General features: G+C 41.3%; 1 protein-coding gene across 1 annotated transcript; it reads right to left on the reverse strand.

Annotated features, from left to right (window-relative positions):
• Positions 1 to 20,736: 20,736 nt before the first annotated feature.
• Positions 20,737 to 22,570, reverse strand: LOC148017087 (uncharacterized). The gene is made up of 5 exons (XM_087663106.1): positions 22,411 to 22,570; positions 21,768 to 22,314; positions 21,602 to 21,676; positions 21,385 to 21,476; positions 20,737 to 21,198 (listed from the first exon to the last, which is right to left on the reverse strand). Exons 1-5 carry the CDS (start codon positions 22,413 to 22,415, stop codon positions 20,961 to 20,963), a joined length of 957 nt encoding a protein of 318 aa, XP_087519232.1. The 5' UTR covers positions 22,416 to 22,570; the 3' UTR covers positions 20,737 to 20,960.
• Between the last annotated feature and the right edge of the window lie 1,343 nt (positions 22,571 to 23,913).

Below are 23,913 nucleotides of genomic sequence, written 5' to 3' on the forward strand. Positions count from 1 at the left end.
TATAATGGATTCACTAGATATTGATGAGGACTATAGTCTCACTGCCTTAGCATAGTTTAGTGAGGTTGACTCAAGATGGGCAATGGACGAGGCAGATCTACATCTCTTGGCTAATTTTGCAATTGAATATGCAAAGTGTATTATGGTCAAGTCGATACTCGAAAGCGTTGAAGATGAGGCTAGGACTTATGATCGGCAGCAATCACCTACTATTGAAGAAGTAAGAGTTGCAGTAATTGAAAGGCTCAACCTAGGAAACATGGGAAAGTATGAGACGTCAGATTCTATGCATGAGAATGGGAGTAGCACAATCCCGTTGTGGATGCCATGTTTGCTTAACGGCTATGAAAATGAACCAGTATTTAGTTGATGCTCTCCTTGTTCTTGGTTAATGATAGTTCTTAGTCTTATTTCTCAAGAATGCATCCTTGCAACCAGGTCCTTGTGTGTACAACGATGACTTTCTTACTCATGTAGGGGGCTCAAGGACATCGACCACCTTACTCATGTTTTCGTAAGGTATGGATTTTTTGTAAGGTATGGTGGTTGATGTTTAAGAGATTTGTAGTAAGGTATGGATTTTTTGAATAGAGATTAGCATATGAGTTCCTTTTTCTGGGATTTCCATGGAAGCCCAAAAACCTTTTTGGCCTTAACTCCACCTATTGAGGATTTCCTAGGAACACTATTCCCGTTTAGATCTCTGAGGATCTACTTCAATCATAGCATTGCTGCCGTAGAGACCAATGTCTAATAGAACCTTCTCAATAGCCCTAATAGCATCATCCTTGGCCTTTTGGGCTTGTAGTTTCCATGCAATTTCAATGTGCAGGTGCACAATTTACTCTTCTATTCTACACAAAGCATGCAATGTACACATATTGGCATTTAATAAAGATGTATCTAGAACTGCTTGAAAGTTTGGATCTTTAGTGTGTCTATTAGGTGCCTTATTCTAACTAGCAACATTATACTCCTTGGTCATGGCCATATAGTAAATGCAAGGACTCTTAGAAGTTGCATCTCTTGACATGTTATACATGCACTTCAATGTCTTTAAAATGCAGTCATGTGCCACTCCACTTTATATTGTCCAAAGCCTTCAACACTTAGTTCATTCCCTACATAAGCATTGATCAACTCAGATCTAGAAGTTTGTTGAAACACCCAATGCGACATGTCAAAACCTTTTGTGTCAACCTGAGATGCTCCAACTACCAAATGTATTGCTGTGATTACACATTGAAGTGCACTAAGCCCTCTATGGCTTCATCACCCTTGCTACCTAGCTAAAGAGCCCTATTCATTAGAGTGATAGAAACTCTCTCCATCTTCTTACCCTTTACAATCTTTGTTTCATCCAGCTTGATAACAAAAGTAGCAATCTCATTTACTATTGTATGCTCTAGCTTGTAAAACCTAATCATGACTCTCTGCAAACTTCCTAGGTCAAAGAATATGTTGTTATAACTTTCAAACTTTAGCACTCCCTTCTTTGTAGGATAGTTATCTATGATGTGACGTGCTAACCAAGGACTTCCAAGACTCTCTAGTTGATGTTGCATCTTGTGGTTGAGCTGAGGATAGCTTTGAAAGCAAAGAACCCTTTACCCTTTTCTTCTTCAATGTCTCTTGCATGACTTTGAACTGTTGAGTATAGCTTTGCCTACTAATCCCCAATTTTTCTAGGGTCCTTTGGATGTCCTCTTTATCCAAGCAAGACCTTTGTAGGAACTTTTCAATGCATTGTTCCTTGGTCTTCCTAAACCTCTTCTCAACCAACATTTTTCCTATAGCTTTGGAAGGAATGATGTTGTTTTACACTTGCGATGCTCCCTCCATGTTCCTCATTGCTTAGTTCGGATGGAGAATGGCCTTGTTGGTAATAGCAAAAACGACATCACACATATGAGAATGAATTTGTAATGCATCCATAGAATGCTCCTAAAACACAATAGAAGAATACAACTAGTTTAGCATGAGTGATCAACTATTTGTCAAGATTGTGGGAGAGAAGGAAGGAGTCTCGCTTGAAGCTTTCTTGCTTGCACAATGGGGGAAGACACACAAGGGTGGAGGCTGAAAACAGTTTTCCTCTTCTTAGTTTTTGTAAGCCAAAAGAACTCAAGTACAAAGAAATAGAAGAACCCTATATATGGGTCTCAAACCAAACTCAACTAACTAAGGTGGCATACTAACTGAGCCACGAACTAGAGTAGATAAGGATAGCTATCATGTAGCTATTATTCATGGGCGGTGTACCAACCGCGTCTGCAACTGACAAGTCGGTGACATAAATATACAACGGTCACCCTGGCGTATCACGAGTGGAGCTCGATATCTCAACACTCCCCCTCGAGCTCAATCCCAATTCCTGCACACCAAGCAGGTCTCTGAACTTGCGCAACTTCTCTGCGCCCAATGCCTTCGTGAATATGTCAGCTACCTGATCCTCTGTGCTGACATAAACTAGATCAATAAGACCTAGTAAAACCCTCTCTCGCACATAGTGATAATGCACCTCAATGTGCTTTGTTCTAGCATGATAGACTGGGTTATTTGCCAAGTGTATACTACTCATGTTGTCACAATAAATGACAACTGGCCCATCTGTAGACTGATGCATATCATAAAGTAGCTTATGCAACCAAGCTACCTCACATGCAGCCATTGCTGCACCCCTGTACTCAGCCTCTGTGCTCGACAAGGCAACTGTAGGCTGTTTCTTGCTGCTCCAAGTGACTGCAGCACTCCCAAAAGAGAATACATATCCACTGGTAGATCGTCTATCAGAAATACTACCAGCCCAATCAGCATCAGTGTATCCATGCAACTGTATCTGAACCCCAGTCTCATAAAATAGTCCATACTGCAATGTGGACTTCACATACCTAAGTATGCGTCTAGCCGCATCCAAATGTGGTTTCCTTGGAGCCTGCATAAACTGACTTACCAATCCAACAGCATAGCTCAAATCTGGCCTGGTAATAGTCATATAAATCAAACTTCCTACTATGCGTCTGTACATAGTAGGGTCTTCTAGAAGCTCACCTGCATCTGTGCTCAGCTTCACATTTTGCTCCAAAGGAACTGAAATAGGCTTACAGCCTGTCATCCCATATTTGGACAGCATGTCCAATCCATACTGCCTCTGCAAGAGCTGTATCCCACTTGGTGATCTAATCACCTCAATGCCCAAGAAATAACGCAGCTCTCCCAAATCCTTCATCTCAAACTTCTGCTTCAATAGCATTTTCACATGAAGGATATCTTCATCACTGTCACCTGTCATAATCAAATCATCAACATAAATGACAAGCAGCATAATACCTTTCTCTGTTTTTCTCACATAAAGTGAGAAATCTGCCTTGGAAATCTGAAAGCCAATAGTGACAAGATACTGTCCTATCTTGTCAGACCATGCTCTAGGTGCTTGCTTCAAGCCATACAAGGCTTTCTTCAACCTACAAACAAACTCAGGATGAACAGCATGCACATAACCTGGTGGCTGCTCCATATAGACCTCTTCTTGCAAATCACCATGCAAGAAGGCATTCTTTACATCCATCTGATGTAAAGACCATCCCTTTGATGCAGCCATAGCAATGACTGCTCTTACGGTTGCCATCCTTGCAACCGGACTAAATGTTTCTTCATAGTCAATGCCATATGTTTGTGCATACCCCTTGACTACTAATCTTGCCTTGTATCTGTTCACAGAACCATCAGCATTGTGCTTCACCTTATAAACCCACTTACAGCCAATTGCATTCTTACCTTTAGGCAAAGGTACTAACTCCCATGTAGCATTTGCTTCCAAGGCATCCATTTCTTCATCCATGGCTTTCTCCCATTTTTCTTTTCCCATGGCTTGCTCAAAAGAAGTGGGTTCTGGTTCCTGTATCACCTTGACCATATATGCATAGTGAATGGCTGTAAATCCATCATATTTCAGCCTATCCACAGGATACCTAGCTCTCGTAGACCTGCGCAAAGTAGGTTCACTCCCAGGTGCTCTCAAAACATCCCTGGTCTTCCTTACTCCAGGTGTAACAATAGAAGGAATACCCAACTCATCATCAATGCTCTGCTCTGAGCCACTGGATTCACCATCCACATAAGAGTGACCTGCATTCACATCAAACATGGGCTGATCAACTTTCTCTTTTCCTTTTCGTGATACCTGCATACCACTATCTGCATTGCTTTGAGAAGAATCTCCTGATCTCAATCTGCCTGTCCATGGCGAAGAATGTGAACCACTGCTAGAGGACGCTCCAGGTCCACTAATATTTTGTGACTGCTGCTGTGAATTTTGTGCAGCATTACCATTTTGTGCATCTACATCATCAATCACATTTACTGGTTTATACCAGCTACTCATCTCATCAAAAACAACATCTCTGCTCACTGTAAACTTACGAGTAGAAGGGTTATAGCATCTATACCCTTTTTGCTGCAGAGAGTAACCAATAAAGATGCACTTCTCAGCTTTTGGATCCAACTTGGATCTCAGCTCATCTGGCACATGTACATAGGCAATGCAACCAAAAATTTTCAAATGAGAAATATCTGGTTTCCTACCAGTATACCTCTCCTCTGGAGTCATTCCATGTATTGCTGCAGTGGGAGTCCTGTTCATTATGTAGACTGCTGTAGCAACTGCTTCAGCCCAATAAAAATCTGGCAAGTCTTTTTCATTGAGCATGGCACGAGATACCTCTCCAATATGCCTGTTTTTCCTTTCTGCAATTCCATTTTGTTGTGGGGTATAACTGCATGAATATTGCTGCTTTATGCCATGCTCCCGCAAGAACTTTGCAAACTCATTTGAGAGGTACTCTCCCCCTCCATCTGACCTCAGGCATTTTATTTGCAGACCTGTTTCTTTTTCAGCCATAGCTTTAAGGGTTTTGAAATGCCCAAAAACTTCACTTTTCTTTTTCATAAAATACACCCAAACTTTTCTGCTATAGTCATCAATAAAAGTGACAAAATAATGACAGCCTCCAAGAGATGCAGCTTTAGTAGTCCACACATCAGAGTGGATTAATTCCAATGGCTTCTCACTCTCTTGAACATGTCTAGGAAATGGTTTCCTTGCATGTTTTCCAAACTGACAGGCTTCACATACCTTATGCATTTCTGCAACCTTGAATTTGGGCAATCCTGCAACAATATTTTGGGCCTGCATTGATTTAAGTCGCTGTACATTAACATGACCAATGCGTTTATGCCAGATATCAATATCTGCAACTACACCGGTCCCATGTGCAAACATTGCTGCACTCAATTCAGACATGTCTGCATCCAATGTAAACATTCTGCCCTTCTTCTTTCCTTTTGCTATCAAGCGACCTTTATTTTTCATATCCTCAACAAAGCATCCATGAGGATTAAATCTGACCTGCAAGCCCTATTCAACCATTTGACCAACTGAAACCAGATTCTTGGTGATATTCGGGACATGAAATACATAGGACAGGTATTTCTTTTTCCCACCCTGCATAGACAAGGGAATTTTTCCAATCTGCACAATAGGATGTGCAGTATCATCACCAGTCTCCACAAATCCTGGTTTTTCCATTTTCTTTGCATCCTCCATCCATTCTGCATGACCTGTCATGTGGTTTGATGCACCTGAGTCAACATACCATACATCATTGCTTTCTTCTGCACTTGTCATAGAATTGTTCATGTGCTGCACCATGAACAAATGCTCATTTCTGTCATCACCCTGTCTACTAGAAGATGCATAATTCCCTTGTTGCAGTTTTCCATTCATGATGTCATTCTGCTTTTTATAGCAGTCTTTAGCCATATGACCCATTTTACCACAGTAGTAGCATTCAACATTACTGTTTGCATTTTGGCCTCTTTGCCATCCACCACGACCTCTTTGGCTCCCCCTGCCTCTAGAGTTACCACGTCCTCCTCCATAGGACTGGTTTTCTTGAGTTTGCTGCATATTCTGATTTCTGCCACGGCCTCCAAATCGGCCTCCTCTACCTCTGCCTCTACCTCTTCCAGCATTTGAGTAGAAGACAGCTTCTTTTGAAGTTCCTCCTGAAGAAGATGCACCACCATTTCTCTGTTCCTCAGAAATTAGAAGAGCAATCAACTCCTCAAAATCAGGAAATCTTTCACGAACTGAAATGGATGTCCGAAACTGTGCATAATCCTTTCCTAGACCATTCAAGGTTACGGAAACTAAATCATCATCTTCCACTGGCGACCCAATGGAAGCAAGTGCATCTGCAATCTTCTTCACCTTCATGTGGTAGTCGTTGATGCTCATACTTTCTCTTTGCACATTATGCAACTCTTGCTTGAGCTGCATTTTCCTGGCTTGCGTATTTGTGCTATACATTTTTGACAAAGTATCCCATGCCTCCTTTGGCGTACTTGCATCCTGAATATGCACAATCATAGAGTCTGAAATACTGATAGACAGCCAATACATAACTTTCCTGGCTCTCTCATGCCATGTTTTAAATGCCTGCATTTGTTGTTGATTGGGAACATCAGGAAGAACTGGTTCTTCTTCATTTCCTGCAACAAATTCCCAATATCCTTTTCCCATAAGGAAATTCGTCATTCTAAACTTCCATGCCTGGAAGTTGTTCTTGTCAAGCTTTTCAGTGACAATCTGTGAAAGAGAATCAGACGCCATTACAGAATACTGCAAGAAATTCTGTCACTGCAAAAAACACAGCTTCACCCTCACAAGGGCAAATCTGCAAAACTGGCGAAAGTGGTATTTGACCACATAGTCACTTCCTAGTGACGATTTTGCATAAACAGGAACCAAGGATGATTCTGAAACTCCCAATGTCTCTGTGCACAAGCATACGATGCAATTTCTACAGTAACTTTTCACCGACCTGTAGAACAGTGGTCGCACAGCATAAAACTGAGCCTTTTCTTGAGTGCGTGCAGAAAACTTCCGTTTGCAAAACAGGCCCCGAAATGGCCTCAAATCAAAAAAACAAGGTCGCCCATGGCTAAAGCCCTCTCCCGCAGCATATACTGCCCTCTTGCTTCACCGCGAAGGGCGTCTCAACCTGAGACAATGCACTCCTGCAATTTCCGGCTGTGCTACCTGCAGAGATCTGCTCCCAAAACAGGAAATGAAAGCAACACTGCTCCTCTTACCAGACCACCGCGAGCTTGGCTTGCTTTCTTGAGCTCCTTACCACGAACAAGGCTCTGATACCATGTCAAGATTGTGGGAGAGAAGGAAGGAGTCTCGCTTGAAGCTTTCTTGCTTGCACAATGGGGGAAGACACACAAGGGTGGAGGCTGAAAACAGTTTTCCTCTTCTTAGTTTTTGTAAGCCAAAAGAACTCAAGTACAAAGAAATAGAAGAACCCTATATATGGGTCTCAAACCAAACTCAACTAACTAAGGTGGCATACTAACTGAGCCACGAACTAGAGTAGATAAGGATAGCTATCATGTAGCTATTATTCATGGGCGGTGTACCAACCACGTCTGCAACTGACAAGTCGGTGACATAAATATACAACGGTCACCCTGGCGTATCACGAGTGGAGCTCGATATCTCAACACTATTACCATACTAATGTTATTCTTCTCCTACAACCTCCACTCCTAAGTTTGAGTATCTCCATATTCTTCAGACTCTACCTTTCATGTGATCAAAGCACTATTTCCTTTCATCTAGCTACACTTAGTTGGGTTTTGAGACTTCTTATTTTTCATCGGCTCTCCTCTAGTTGTTTCCTCATTGTATCTATTTCCTAGCATAACCATTGGTTCTCTAGCTTTAAACTATTGAAATGGTCTACTAGATTCTGAGTATACACTAGAAGCCCTTGATGCCCATCTCCAACAAACCTTAGTAATGAGAAACAGGAAGAAAATGGAGGGGTGCTTCTTATCATTGCATACACGGGATACAACTTGCCATCAATCTATAAATTGATGTTCATTTTGGCCTTTGATCTCATTACTTTCAACTCTGGTCATGCACTCAATGTGTGACTAGACACCTTATTTCTATTGTGAACAAGTGCATACTCATCATCCAGATCAATATTAAGGTTGTATGGACATTTATTGTTATCCATTCTTGCAATCAAGCTAACAAGAGCTGATCCAAGACTGCAATGGAAGTGGTTTCGAAGGATAAGAGGTGATAAAGATTTTTTTTCAACAATGTTTTCTATAAATTACATTGCACTTTCTCTCTCCTCAATTTCTTATAGGGCCAAAAAGTGACCTCAAATCTCCCCTAATGTAGGAGAGTCTTGAAAGCAAGTGAGGAGTCATGGTTCATAATTGCATTGTTGTTATAACATGCATAGACTTTTTTGTTTACAATAATATGATTTCTGGCATAAAGCTGGCATACTACCTCATCACTTTCAAATTCAAACTTTGATGTGACATATATTTAGATGACATTGGAGATAGAGATGTTTGTTTTCCTATCCACCTATAATAATAGCCACAATGTTTGCATTGGCTCATAGAATAGTAGAATTCCTAGTTCATACGATTATTCTTTATAGTAATTTGGGTGTGTTATGTTTTTGCATTGCAAAGTATGAGTTGTTATCAAAAGGTTGTGATGTAGTATCCTCTTATATCTATATACTAGAAGCTCCACACAATTTTCACATTCCCTTGTTGTGCGAAAGTTGATGTGAACATGGTGATTTGAAATAAATTAGCTTGATTGCTAATGTTCAAACTAAGAAAAATTGGAATTTATGTGCCTTCTTTTATGTACATGGTGCTAGGACACATGCATTTGATAACCAGCACCATATCTATGCAAATAAAAAACTAACTTAATTCAAAGATTGGAATTGAAGCCTATTTAGAGTCACGGGACATTAGTAAGCATCATGTTTACAATTCGTTTGAGTGGATGCAAAAGGCAATAGTAGCTTGTTTAAGCATGCAATTTTTCCAAAATAGTGTCATAGGAAAAGTGCAACAAGATGAAGCATGGATGTCCTCTCAAAGATGATAAATAAAGTTGAAGGGACAATAGAGGGACCAATGGAAGAAGTTTCCTACAAGGGGTCCAAATGCATATTTATCCAGCACTAGAATGTTGCAGACAATTTAGTTTCATGAGAACTAAGCTACATGCTAGACAAATTGTAGTGATTTTCCCATACGTGACATAGGTCCAATGGAAGCTAATGAAGCATGAATTACAACATCAGTAGAAGTATGATGTTTGTGTTAAAGGGATCATATCCCATATGTAAACTAAATTGCAACAAACATCTCCCACTCCTATATGTTGTGATGATATTTTGGGAAGGGTGCATCCAAGGTTGATGACTGTGATACATTTGATGAAGTCGTATGTTTATCAAATAGCATCAGAAATGATTTGTCAATTTTCATGTAAAGTGTGTTAGGCCAATTGTCTTTAACAACAATTACCAAGTCCATGTGCTTAAAATTCTATCAAAATACAAAAGTTTGAAATTAAGCATACTCAAGCTCATATCATCTCCCAATCCCATATGTTGTGATGATGTTTTGGGAAAGATGCATCCAAGCTTGATGATGATTGTGAGACATTTGATAAAATCCTATGTTTATCAAAATAGCATTGAAAATGATTTATTGGTTTTTGTGTAAAATGTGTCAAGCCAATTTTCTTTAGCAACAATCAGTAGGTCCATCTGCTTGAAATTCCATCAAAATACAAAATTTTGAAAATAGTCATAGTCGAGCACATATTGCTATGCTGCTCATATTCTAGACCATTCTTTGTAATTGTTGCAAAAGACAACAATACCTTCTATAAATAGTGCTGCCATTTCCAAATATGTGTTGTACAAACAATGCAAGATAACAAAAGAATATCATCATCTAAAGGATAAGAATAAAACATTCAATGATGCAATCCAGAGTGATGAAATCAAATCAATGCAAAGGCTTTAAGGGCATTCATGTGAAGCACTTGAAAGTTGTATGCAATTTGGAGTCATAGAAACTAATCCAGATGCTAGATAATTTACCACCATCTTCAATTGACAAGAAAATGGACACAAAGATAACTTCAACTTTGAAACAAAAAACATGTAAATGTTGCATTTTAATCTTATGCTATTATTGGTCAGACAAAAATCACTGCAAATCCCATCAATGTAGAGGTGGGGTATTCTCTTACATATATTTGTCTCCCCTCATAATGTTGGTATACTCCATGATACTATTTCTCACCATCTCTCCCTCCTTGCATTGTGCTATCGTGAATACCTCATCTTGCTAGTCAAAGTAGTGCATATGCGGGTTATCTATCAAAGTTTCATTTAGATCTACTTAATCTACAACCCCTACATCTTCCTCCTCATGGTCTATTGGAATATTATGAAGAATACAACATGTGTTTATAATCTTGGGCAACGAACACAAATCAAGATTCTATATTGTCTTACCAAGATAAATCCATGAGTGTTTCAGCTTTCCAAATACATGCTCCACCATGATTTTGGTAGATTATTGCATGTATTTGTAGCTTCATTGGTCATCACTAGTCAACTCATCCATATGAAAAGGTGTTATAAGCCTTGGAAGAAGAGAGTAACCACCATCACCAACTATGTATTCTCTAATACATAGATCTCCAAACTTGAAGGATGCATCAAACAATCTCCTCTAGCTATGCCAAATCTTGAAGAAAGTGATGTTATGCAAAACTCTAGAATCGTGAGCGGATCCAAGCCATCCTATGCTGACATTAAAGAAATGCATACCAGAGTCAACAATTCCCTGCACGATCATGCTGCAAGAACATTACCAATTGTACCAATTTGCACTACTTTCCATTTGCAACAAGTCCAAGGGTGGCATCTATTGAAAATTATGCAATCACACTCCTATGATAGCCTCATTCTATGCAGCACTAAGGCAAGGGACATGCAATAGCCTAGAAGAACTACATTGTATCCCAAAGGCATAGTGAGGAAAAGTGGTACCATCATGGGACTATAAAAGAATGTGCTTGACAATCATTTGAGAAGAACGTATAGTACTTTGTACTTTCAATCTTGTCCATGTCCACTTAAGATTGTGTTTATGAGTCCAAGTTAATTACTCTTGGGACCTAATTCACTTGAGTAATACTCTAAGGCATCATGCTTCTTGTCCATAAATTCCAATCACCATAGCTAAACCTTGCTCAAGGATTTGTGTTTCTCAACATGGTATCAGAGCCATGGTGAGCATGGTTCATCTCAGCTCACTACTCCTCCAACTCCCCATGACCTTTGGTCAGCTTAGCTACATAGGATGACTTCAATTCTCACTCCATTTTCACTCTACCTCTTAACTACCATAGCCAACCACAGCACTTGCTCTCTTGGACCTCTTAGATCTCTTCAACCATGCCATATCTTAACTAGATTTCTTTTGGGGAGTTATTTCTTGACTCGGACTGCTTTAGGCTGGCGCCTCAACCCTTAACGTTGCTCATTCTCATGCCCAAGTTTGTGTTTTTTCTCAATCACTGCCCAAATTGCACCCTTGACTAGTTATACAGCATGAACAAGCCGTGATCCATCTTGTGGCCATAGGGCATTGTATCTAAGCTCCCTCCTCACCATAAATTATCCCGAATTGTGCACTCCTCGAGCTACTAGAATGAAAAAACTAGTCATTGCAGAAAACGCTACCTTGGCAACCATAGTTGTTTTCACCAAAGCTTATAAATCCCTTCATTTTCTTACTTCTCCTGGCTCAACCAAGTCATTGCCACTCTAATTCACTATAGCACTCAATCTCTAGCAATATTTACGCTTCAAATTAGCAAGGAGGGGAGAAATCAACAACAACATCAAGCAACAACAATATCAAGCTTCAAGCATAGTGTCTTTTTATAACTCATTCAATGTTGTTTAATACTAATAACTCTTGTGTCCCTTTAGACAATCCTTGTCAACTCATTTGCTAGTCTGATCTAATATATTTGATACTAATTTGCTACTGCTCCTGCCATCTAGTATGGGCAAAGATTCATCGTCGTGCCACTTCAAAGGAACAAGTTTCCACACATGGAAGACAAGGATAAAGCTAATGGACAAGAGAAGAAACCCGGAGATGCTGCTCTTGTAGCAATATGGAAAAAGAGTGTGTTGGGGGTAAAGGCGCCTCTGCCTAGCCACCCGTGTATTACTACACTAACAGTACCCACCATTACACACTCCAGATGGCGAACGCCCGTCATAGTCACTTTATTCTTTATTCTTTTAGTGATAGTTTGAATAAAGGAAGGCCCGGTCACACATTGTGACTGTTGGAGTTCCCATTTGGTCTATCTCTCTTTCTTGCTCTTGCTCTCCCGCCATAGCTCTTCCAAGCAAGCTTTGATTATTCTCACCTTTCAACTAGTATCAGAGCATGGATTCATGATTACTCAAGCTTGGTGCGTGGAGTCTTCAATTTGCTATTGAATCCCTACATTCATTGGGGTCTCCTTCCCGAGCCATGACTTCTTCCACCTAGGTATGTTCATATGCTTCCATTTCTTCTCAGCTTGCACCAGCCTCGAATAGGCTCAGTCTGCCACTTGAATGGGCTTCTTTGAGCATCATTGGTGCCCCCCATATGCCCCATAACCCTCAACACATGCAACAGTAAACCCAATAGCAATTGGCGTGTTTGCACCTATTTGGGCTACTGCCTCTCCTGTCAAAATTCCTCACTTCCAGGCTCCCCTACATCTTGGCAATGGTCTTTGGCACCTTGGCAATGATTGCTATCCACCCTAGCATTCATCCTTTGGATTTGAGCTTCGTTTTGACATGTTGAGCTTCAACCCTTGACTGTGGAAATAGGGCAGATTGTTGTTATACTTCCAGGACATCATGTTTTGTTATGCCTATGGCTTGTATTATGCTACGAGGATGCTATCATTGTGGCTGGACTTTATGTTGATGCTTTGGAGAACTTTTGGGATGCTTTGAGCCATTGACAGCTCATTTTTCATAGGATTTATGGCTGTATACAGTTCTTGACAGCAAACATTTATAGGGGAGTTTATGCCTAATGCCTAGGGATATGGTTTGGGAGCTTTATGATGTACCCATGTATGTGGAGTATGCCACATGTTGCCTTTGCCTTGGATATTGATTTGAGCTTAGATTGAGCACTGTTTAGCTTAGTTTTGGATAGTGATTTCAAGCTATTTACAACAAGGTTTTGAACTGTCTACACCGTTTTGGACTGCAGTATGGCATCTTCTACTGATAGTGCTATCTTTAACATCACTAAGCTTGATGGTACGAATTATGCCTACTAGAAGAGCCAAGTTTGGCAGGTATTCGTGCAGAAATCGCAGATAAAACCACTAAGGATGCATGGCGAGCAACCTGAAACTATGACTGATGACGAATGGGATGAGCTTGATGAGTTATGCAAGTCCACCCTCATCTTGTCTCTCACTGAACATGTGCATTAAAATGTGGTTGAGCAAGCACAGAGTGCTTGGTAGCTTTGGGATAAAATTAAGAACCTCTATGACAAGAAAAGTCTAGTAAGTCATATGTATTGGCACTGAAGTGGCTTATGGACCTACGCATGAAGGAGAATATGCCAATGTCTACTCATTTGAGCCAGTTCCATGCTATTCTCAAGAACTTGACTTTGCAGGGCATTACCTTTAATGATGAGGTTACTCCATTGTTTTTTCTTGGGGCTCTGAGTGAGTCATGGGATGTATTCCGCGCTGCCTTATGTGCTCCTACTACTATTTTGAACTTGCTTGATGTAGAGAGTGCTCTTCTACAGGAAGAGATCAACCGTAAGAACTTGGATGCCTCTTGTGTGTCACATGCTTTGACTATTAGAGGCAGAGATGGTAATGGAAAGAATGATTGTGGGTATGAATGTGGCAGAGACTCATAGAAGTCTAGGTCTAAGTCATGTAGTAAGTCACATAGCAAGTCTCGTGGAAGAAATGCTAACGTGATATGTCATCATTGCGGCAAGAAGGGTCACATACGCCCAAAGTGTCATGAGTTCCGCAATGAGAAGCACAAAGAGAAGGGGAAAGACAAAGTATAGGAAAAATCCTCTGATCGCAGCATTATGTCTGAGAAATCCAGTATGAAAATCGAGGAGATAAATGTCATGCAGACTGATGACTCTGATGGGGAGTACATACTTGCAACTAGTTCTTGTGATGCTACGCCATTGACCGAGGCTCACTCTATGTATGCAAAGTGCTCGCTTTTGGACTCTGGTGCTTCATTTCATGTTACACCATGCCGTGAGTGGTTTCACTCCTACCGCAGTCTTTGGATTAGTTCGCTTGTTGGGTGATGACAGGTCACTTGCTATTATTGGCATTGGAGATGTACGGCTGCAATTCTCTGCTAGCAATACTTTTTTATTACAAGATGTACATCATGTACCTACGCTTACACGCAGTCTTATGTCTGCAGGGCAGCTTGATGATACTGGATTTCATGTTTCATTTGGGGATTCTTCCTGGAAGATCACCTGTGGTAGACTTGTACTTGCTAGAGGTGCGAAGGCTGGCAGCCTCTATCCTTTTGTAGTTGATGGGTCCTCTATTGGCCATGTTTTATCAATTAGTTCCATCCCACATGTATCTCTTCAGCATGCCCGTTTGAGTCATATGAATGAAAATTCTTTCTGGTTTGCAGTACTTACCGCCCCTTGACTATGCACGTTTTGATTCATGTGAGCATTGTATTTATGGTAGACAAACTAGAATACGCATAAGAAGTCTGGTAGGACACGCATGAGTGAGGCCCTAGCATTGGTACATTCGAATGTCTATGGGCCCATGCCCTATCGATCTATGGGTGTGGTGCATAGTATTTTGTGACGTTCATTGACAATTTTTGGTGTAAAGTAGTCTGGGCTTACCCCATTAAGCTTAAGTCAGATGTCTTGGCTATATTTCAGAGATGGCTTGCATTAGTTGAGAACTAGACTCGGCATAGGCTGAAATGCCTTCGGACTGACAATGGGGGAAAATATGTGTCACATACCTTTGAGAAACTATGTGACGAGAGGGGTATTAAGCATCAGTTGCCCGCCCCCTATACCCCACCCTAGAATGGTTTTGGCTGAGCGGATGAATACAACCATCCAGGAGCGTGTACGCAGCATGCTTAGCCATCAGGCCTACCATAGAGCTTTTGGGCTAAGGCAGTCAGTACAACTGTGCATGTCATCAATAGATCACCCTCCAATGGTTTGGATTTTCAGGTTACAGAGGAGGTATGGATTGGGAAACCTCCGTCTTATGTGCATCTACATGTCTTTGCATGTGAGGCATTCTGCCATGTGCCCAGGGACAAGCAAACTAAGTTGGATCCTAAGATTGTCAACTGAATTTTCCTTGGCTATGGAGATGCAAGTGAGATGGGTTGTCGCCTCTAGGATCCACAGGCATGGAAAGTCATCCACAGTCATGATGTAGTCTTCCATGAAGACAAGATGCATAGGCAGCCTAAGAAGGTGGTAGAGATATGCAGGGTTATATTCTAGGAGAAGCCCCATGCTCCTACACAGCTAGTTGGACAACTTGTAACAACAATTGGTACACATGGCCAGGGTGTTGGACAGGCAGTTGAGCCTGCCGTGAGACAATCAACTAGAGATAGACGTCCACCTAATAGATTTGAGCTCTCGATGCATTATGTCTTGGTTACAGATGCAGGAAAGCCTCTCACCTATGATGAGGCTATGCCCATGGGTGACAGTCACTCCTAGGAGAGGGCTATGCAATCTGAGATAGAGTCCTTGCATAAGAATATGACTTAGGATTTGGTTTCCTTGCCTACTGGCAAGAAGACTTTGCCATGCAAATGGGTATACAAGCTGAAAAGTACTCCTGGACACCCCAAGCTAGCTTTTAAGGCAAGACTTGTTGCTAAGGGTTTTAAATATGAGTATGGACTTAACTTTGATGAATTCTTTTTCCTGTGGTCAAGATGACCACCCTACGCTGGGTTTTGGCCTTAGTCGCACAGCTTGACTTGGACATGTATCAAATGGATGTCAAGATTGCATTGTTGCATGGGGATTTGCATGATGAGATATACATGGAGCAGCCTAAGGGATTTGTAGAACTTGGCAGGGAGCACCTAGTGTGCAAGTTGAAGAAAAGTCTTTATGGCTTGAAGCAGGCACCTAAGGAGTGGTATCATAAGTTTGATGCCTTTATGCAATCACAGGGCTACAGCAGGAGTGATATGGATCTGTGTCTTTAACTAAGACAACCCGTGATGGCTCATTGCTTATTTTGGTACTTTATGTGGATGATATGCTGATAGCAGGGAAAGCTCATGATAAGTTGGATGCTCTTAAATCTTAGCTGAAGAAGAGCATTGAGATGAAGGATTTGGGACAAGCCTCTCACATTCTTGGTATGCGCATTAAGTGCGACAAGCATCAGGGACTACTCTACCTCTCACAGAGGGAGTACATTCATAAAGTTCTTGAGCGTTTCCGCATGCAGGATGTGAAGCCTATTGGCTATCCATTACCTTCTTATGTAAAGGTCTCATAGGCCGATTGTCTGCAGACAGATGAGCAGAGCGAGATGGCCAAGATCCCTTATGCATCAGCCATGGGTTGTTTGATGTATGCCATGATAGCCACTCGATCAGATATTGCCTTTGCAATTGGTGATGTGGTATGCTATATGGCTACACCTGGCAAGAAACATTGGGATGTCGTGAAGGGTATCATGAGATACCTGAAAGGCACAGCAAATATGTGTATTTGCTATGGTAGCTTAGGATACAGGAGTTGTGGGGTACACAAACTCCAATTATGCAAGACATGCAGATAGTAGGAAGTCCACTGTTGGCTATGTATTTACCTATGCTACTGAGGCCGAGTATGTTGCAGCCATTGAGGCTTGCAAGGAGGCCATATGGTTGTGCCGTTTGGTTCATGATCTTGAGATTGATTTCTATACCTACGTTGCATTCGGATTCTATGAGTGCTATTCAGCTAGCCAATAATCAGGTCTTCTATGCGAAGACAAAACACATTGAGATGAGGTATCACTTCATATGGGGGGTCGTGGAGGACAAGTCTGTTGACCTTGTTAGATCTCCACTGATGAAAATCATGTTGATCTACTCACGAAAAGCCTCACCACTGAGCACTTTGCCTTCCTCAGGAGATTGATGGGCGTTGGATGAGATGACGTTTTTCCTCATCCTATTGTACATGTGTACATTGTATTGTCTTTTCTTTTTCTTTCCACTCCTCATTGGGGTAGATTTTCCTTTTAAGTGGAAGGTTGTTGGAGGTAAATGCGCCTCTCCCTAGCCGCCCGTGTATTACTACACTAACAATACCCGCCAATGCACACTCCAAGTGCCGGGCGCCCATCATCATCACTTTATCCTTTATTCTTTTAGTGACAGTTTGAATAAAGAAATGACCGGTTACACATTGTGACTATTGGAGTTCCCATTTGGTCTCTCTCTCTTTCTTGCTCTTGCTCTCCTGCAATAGCTCTTCCAAGCAAGCTTTGATCCTTCTCACCTTTCAGAGTGATAATAAAGCCCAAGCAATCATCAAGCTTGAGCTTGTTGACAATTGTAATCACCACATCTCATGCCACTCAGAAACAGTTGGACACCCTATTTAGTGCCCAATCTAAATCTTCAAAATATGGATTGTTAATTGAGTTTTTCAAGTTTAATATGAAGCTAATATATCCCTTGCAACTCACCTTAATTATATGGAAAGTATGCTAACTCAACTTGTAGGGATCAACTTAAAAATGGAAGAAGACATATGCATTGGAGTCTTGCTCAAGAGTCTTCCTCCAGAATTTGGTAATATCTCCACCACACTCATTAGTATGCCAAATCACAGAAGGCCTACCTTGCAACTGTCGAAGAAGAAGAAGAAGAAGAAGAAGAGCACAAGGGCAAGCCTCATCAGTCCTATTTTCAATATTCAAATAGACTTTTTTAAGGCTTGTATGTACTTGCATGAATGTTCCAATCATAAGCCTTGCAACCCTCATGTAACCTATGCATTATAGCCTTTGCACACTTACTAAGGCCTTGTGACTACCTCTAGCTTTATATAGTTGTTTTTTCCATGTCAACACTTAGAAAGGTTCTACTCATGACAACCTCTATATACCTCAGTGATTTTTTATGGTTGTGATTGAGAAGGGTTATTGAGAATTATGCAGTCACACTCCTATGATATCCTCTTTTTATGGAGCAGTAAAGGCAAGGGGCATGCAACATCCTAGAAGCACTACCTTGTATCCCATAGGCATAGTGAGGAAAAGTGGTACCATCTTGGGACTATAAAAGAATGTACTTGACAATCAATTGAGAAGAATGCTATTCTACTTTGTACTTTCAATCTTGTCCATGTCTACTCAAGATTCTATTTATGAGTCCAAGTTAATTAACCTTGGGACCTAATTCACTTGAGTAATACTCTAAGTCATCATGCTTCTTATCCATGAATTCCAACCACCATAGCTAAATGTTGCTCAAGTATCTGTGTTTCTCAAGAGCATCAATCACACCACGACAGTTGGGAAAAAAATACAGCACTTTGAAGTTGTCCTTGACTTTATTGAGTTGAAAGGATATTTGAGGCCATTACAACAAACGACACCCATTTCTCCCCAAGGAGATAGTGAAGTCAAACAACAATTTTGGATATCATTGAGCAACTGCATCCAAAATGCTCAAATACATCTATCCAATGCATCCCTACAGAAAGGTGAAGAATTGCAATTGCAACTTTTTGCTCAACAAAGAAAATCTTTTCAAGAATATTGTGATGATAAATGGCCTTGGCATGGGTTATCACAAACCACAATGCAAACCGACTCAAACAAAGATGCCAAAAGGTAAAATACCTCGTGAAGCCTTGCATCTTCCACTACTACAAACAACACATAGTGATTCCAACAATTGATGGAAGATCTTGGTTTCACATACCAATATACAAGAGGCTACTCAAAGCATCGATGTTTTGCGGCACCAACAATAGACCATAACTATGAAGTTGTCTAACAATGAAAGCCTCACCATCATCACTCTCATCTTCCATTTGTGAAATATTTTGAACACATATCAAGAACACAACCAAGAACAAACAACAATGTGAGCATGGTTTGTAGAAGCATCATCAATGGGAACGTTGTATTATGCATCTTGGCTAATAGCTATGTGTCTTCATCTACTAACTACATGTCAAATTCACTTGATAGGTTCTCTAAGTTTGGATTGAAGGGTATGTGGTTGTCCATGTTTGGGACTAGTGACAAGAGAAAAATTGAGAGCAAGCTTTTATTTTGCAATAAAAAATATTGGTGAGGGTGATTGGATAGAGATAGGTACACAAAGTGATTCATACATGTTATTTGAAGAGCAAGATTAAAGGTGTTTATTTTTCTAAGTTTGAGGTAAAGGGAGCCAAAAGTAGATCAATGCACCAAATGGACAACACTAACTACGAAATGTGAGAGTGGAAAATAAGACCCGCAATGGTAAACTCAAATAGAAATGTAAGGCTATAAGAGTTGCTATTGTCCTTGATGGAACAAAAACAATGGTGTTGGTGGCTTTAACTTTCAATGGGTGAGAGAGCCAATATGCTTGCGAAAAGGGAGGGTTGGGGAAGCAAAAACACCAATTGTAACTCCTTTTACCTACCACACCAATATGTTAGAACTTCATTGTGGTCGTGATTTTTGAAAAGTCAACACCACACCAAGCCGGGTTATGACACTAGGCAAAGCATGGTGTGGCTCAAAGTTCTTATTAAGTTCACCTTACCCACCAAGTAGCTCAAGTAGCTCTTAAAGTAGATTAAGAGTTGCATCACACCCGAGTCCATTAACTTGGGCATGTAGAGATTGGAGCTGAGGTACATTAGCCATGCAATTGCAAACTTGATGTGACCACATCACCAATAGGGAGAGAGATCGTTTGCAACCTTTTAGACAAAGGTTAGAGAAAGGAGACTTGAGAAGAGGGAATGCAACACATACCAATGAATGACCATGTCATTGAACTCCAACTAGTTCATGGAGTTCAACTCCAAAATTTCTAACACAAAGCTTCAATGTAGTTAAATAAACCATCCATGCATCATTGAACTTCACTAAAGAGACTTATGGAAGTAAAATTTACCTAGGCATATCCTGGTGTAAAGGCCCTTCTTATAACGGGACACTGTTCCGTTACTTCACAAGGTGCCTCCCCGCTGCAGTGCTGCCCATCCCTTCCACTTGAACTAACGTTCGAGAAGTTCGCAACAATCAAAGACAACGTGACCATACACCTAAACCGCGTCAAAGGACTTGGCCTTCTACGATATGTAGAACGCGTCAAAGGACTTGGCCTGCTACGATATCCACCGGTTCATCACCAAACGCTTGTTTCAGGTTCAGGACTAATGAATTCCGATCTCACACGACATCCAATTTTTAAGAAACACGGAAAGCCCGAAATTTAACTTGTCATTGACATTCAGGCTATTAGCTTGCGGGGATAGCCCTAGAAGTCTAAGCTGGATTCGAGAGTTTGATGTACTTGCATTTCAATGACCCCGCAGCTTCTTATATGTAATCGTTGAGCCATGCAGCCATGCAGACGCTTCCATGAATACACGTCATAGAGGGTTAGGATGGCTTACAAGTATTTTATAAATAAATGAGTGATTTGGACAACATCGCCTTCATTTACTTTAAAATTTTCAGGCAACATGATAAAGATTGAGGACATGGAGGAGAAATAGACAGCAGTATACAACTGAAAAATTGTGTTACTTGACTTGTAGAAAGTCAGAGTCATGTATGAATCAGATGATACAACTATAGATTGCCGTTTTGAAAATACACTCCATAACTGGCACTGTCTTCCCCCAACAAAGGGATGAGAAAAGAATTGGTACAGCTCCAGAGATATACACAGATGAAATTGTTCGACTCAGAATGAAATGGTATTTTGCGCAACCGCTTGGCAAAGCTCATCCTCATAAAACAAGGCTCGATGAGGTGCTGTGCTTCGACGTATGGGAAGTCGACGTGTTTTCTGAGCTTCCACCGAGAATAGACATCCAAGGTCTGGAAAAACTGGAGGTGCAATGTCGAAACATCTCAGTTGGGAACGCTTCGCAATATGCTTTGGCGCTCTTGGAGTTGGAGGAGGAACCACGTCGTTTTCACTGAATAAAAAAGCAGAAACTCGCAAAGTTTAGAAAGATAAGAAAGCGAACCTGAATTAAACAATAAAGCAGCATCCGATGCTTAAAACTTCTTAACTATTCGCAATACCGCCACCTATCTCTGGTGCTTAAACAACTTGACCACAGTGCTCTAATATAAACTCGCTCGGACAAAGCCCGCCTTACCATTGAGAAATGAAGCCACGCATCCCGACTTTATCTCTTCTCCTTCGCTCAGGCGTTTTGAAATTGAAATGATAATGCCGCGCAATAGACGTCTAGATACAATCAAAGTGTAGACAAGTCAATAAAATGTAGAGGATCTGAGGAACTAGAATACACATCACAAAACCGCACTAAAGAGATACAGCGTTGCTTTCGGGAACGAAGCCAAGTAGCTAACCGCTTTTCTCAGCCTTTTGCAGACCAGAGATACGGGCTGAAGCTCATCGTGGCGGAGGCAGCAGACGATGCGCACCTGCATCGAGGCATTTTGATCAGTAAGAATTCAAGTCATTCAAGCGCAATGCGTGTTTAAGGCACATCATGGAAGTACACTGGCAACTCACAATCAAATCAAGCGGGAGACCTTCCAGATGTAACTCGCTCTCAAATTTCAACGATTCAGAGCAAGATTCACAAGGAACTGTACAATCAGTTGTAAGCGGCATTCTAGGAGAGAAGCGCGAGTCACTCGAGTTGGAAGATCTAGAACTCTCCTCTGAGGAACATAAGCGACGGTGCGTTGCTTGAACCTTCGAGACCGCATTACTTGACGAACTACCTCGTCCATTTCTCTTCCAAGACGAAGAACCTAAGCATGGCTCACATCTGGCTTCGGCAACCTCCCGTTTCTTCGCGTTCCTATGCTGGCTCCTGCGTAAAGGACCGCCAACAGTCAAATTGCTTCCGAACTTGGAGAGACGTTTGTCGACAGAAGTCCCTAGAAGAGGTCTGGAGGTGCTCGATCGTTGCTTGAGCATAAGATCGGATCCGTAAGGTAATGTCGAAGAGTCTTGCTGCTCTAACCGCTGGTTCTGAGCATGTAGAAGGTTGGCACTACGCAAATTTCTGAGAGAAGGTTCAGGATCGGGCAAGCAATGTCCTCCTTTGAGCCTGCAAAGATCAAAAAATTATTGCAAGGGAGGCGGAAGGCGAAAGGTCTGCAATACTCATCGCAAAGCGGCCGGGAATATAAGGATGTAGCTTTACCTCATGGCGAAGCACAGGCGGAGGAGAATAGAAAAATGGCGGACAGAGCCGACGACTCGACGGCACAGAAATATACGCCAGGCAGTCGAACTTTGAAGGAAAACTACGTGATCGGGGGGAAGGTTGAAGCAAAAACCGTGTGATCGAAGACGAATGCCAGGAAGGGGTAAAAACCCAAAAAGCGCGCGAATGTTTAGTGGCCTCCGTAGTTCGAAACTGTGTTTGGTAAAAAATTTAGCCACTTGTCGGTAGGGAAATGCACAGCTGGCAGTTGCCTTGCGAATGAGGCCACCGAATCACCGCCGACGATTGATCTGTCTAAACGAAAAAAATATTAATGCCGCGTTTTTATCAATTTTCTCGCAAATTTATCATAATCATTCCTCATGTGATGACGCATTCACTGAGAGCTGGGCCATTTTGATATTGCACGCACATGCTCTCCCGAAGACTTTAAAAGCTAGGAGTGTGGACCGTCACCATGGCTTAAGCCCCCATGCAATAGTTCAACTTCTCTTTCTAAGCGCTCATTGGATCTTCTTTATCGAAGTGAGTCCTATCCCAATCGCCGAGCAATGAGCATATGCACTCAATCAAAGAATATGGATAATGGGGTATTATTATATTTTATTCAAGTTGACCTAGTTGTTGATGAAAACCAACACACATGAGCTTGAAAATGTCTACCGTAGTTGATTATGAATGATGTGGCAAAAGAACATTCTGGAATTCATGATAAACGAGGCCTTTTCTTGAATCCACCTGGAACTGGAAGTTTTGTGTTAAGAGCCAAGCTACAATACTTCATCTATGCACTGAGCTAACATGTAGATTACTGATTTGTGTAGAATCTAGATTGCTTTTCCTTGTTGACTTTTTTGTTACTCTCGTGAGATTATTATGGTTGCAGACTTCCATGTGCATGTACTAGCACCTTTTTGCTTACGATGGTAGTTGTGGGAGTCTACCATAATGAATGCTTTGAGCCAATAAAGTGACACTCACAAGGATGCATCATTTGAGATGCTACAAAATTCAAAATATTCAATGGAGAGAGTTCTAAAGGAGCAATAGGAAATCTTGAGAACAAAACAGTAGATTATGTGCCAATGGCTCTATAAGCTTGCCATACATTGGCCACACAATAGGCTCGCTTGGCAAGGCCACCAGTCTACTCACGTGGATGTAGGAGAGGTTAGTTAAGGGATCCCAAGATCTAAGGATCAATTCCCTTTCTAGAAGGGAAGCCCTCCCCTTTCCCTTGGTGAAGGTTGAGGTATGGCACTTGCAAAACATCACCTATGCCTCTTTGTCAAAATATCTTACAACCAATTTGGAAGGATAAATCAGTTGTGACATTCAACTCTCTCCCATGCTCTAGAATGATTCATTACAGCCCTTTACCTATGCATGTTGAAATGGAGGTCAACTCAATCCCCCTATTACCTCAATACTATGCAATTCTAAGTAATCCCACGTATCAACATTTGCCAAACTACATGT

Source organism: Lygodium microphyllum, chromosome 22 (genome assembly GCF_053477565.2).
Source record: "Lygodium microphyllum isolate KBCC chromosome 22, Lygodium_microphyllum_v1.1.10, whole genome shotgun sequence".
Lineage (NCBI taxonomy): Eukaryota > Viridiplantae > Streptophyta > Polypodiopsida > Schizaeales > Lygodiaceae > Lygodium > Lygodium microphyllum.

Excerpts from the sequence above, each read along its gene's own strand:
- LOC148017087 (XM_087663106.1), bottom strand. Across the intron at positions 21,677-21,767 it reads GTCTCCCGCTTGATTTGATT|GTGCGCATCGTCTGCTGCCT; the intron begins GTGAGTTGCCAG and ends GCCTCGATGCAG. Across the intron at positions 21,477-21,601 it reads GCAAAAGGCTGAGAAAAGCG|ACGTCTATTGCGCGGCATTA; the intron begins GTTAGCTACTTG and ends GATTGTATCTAG.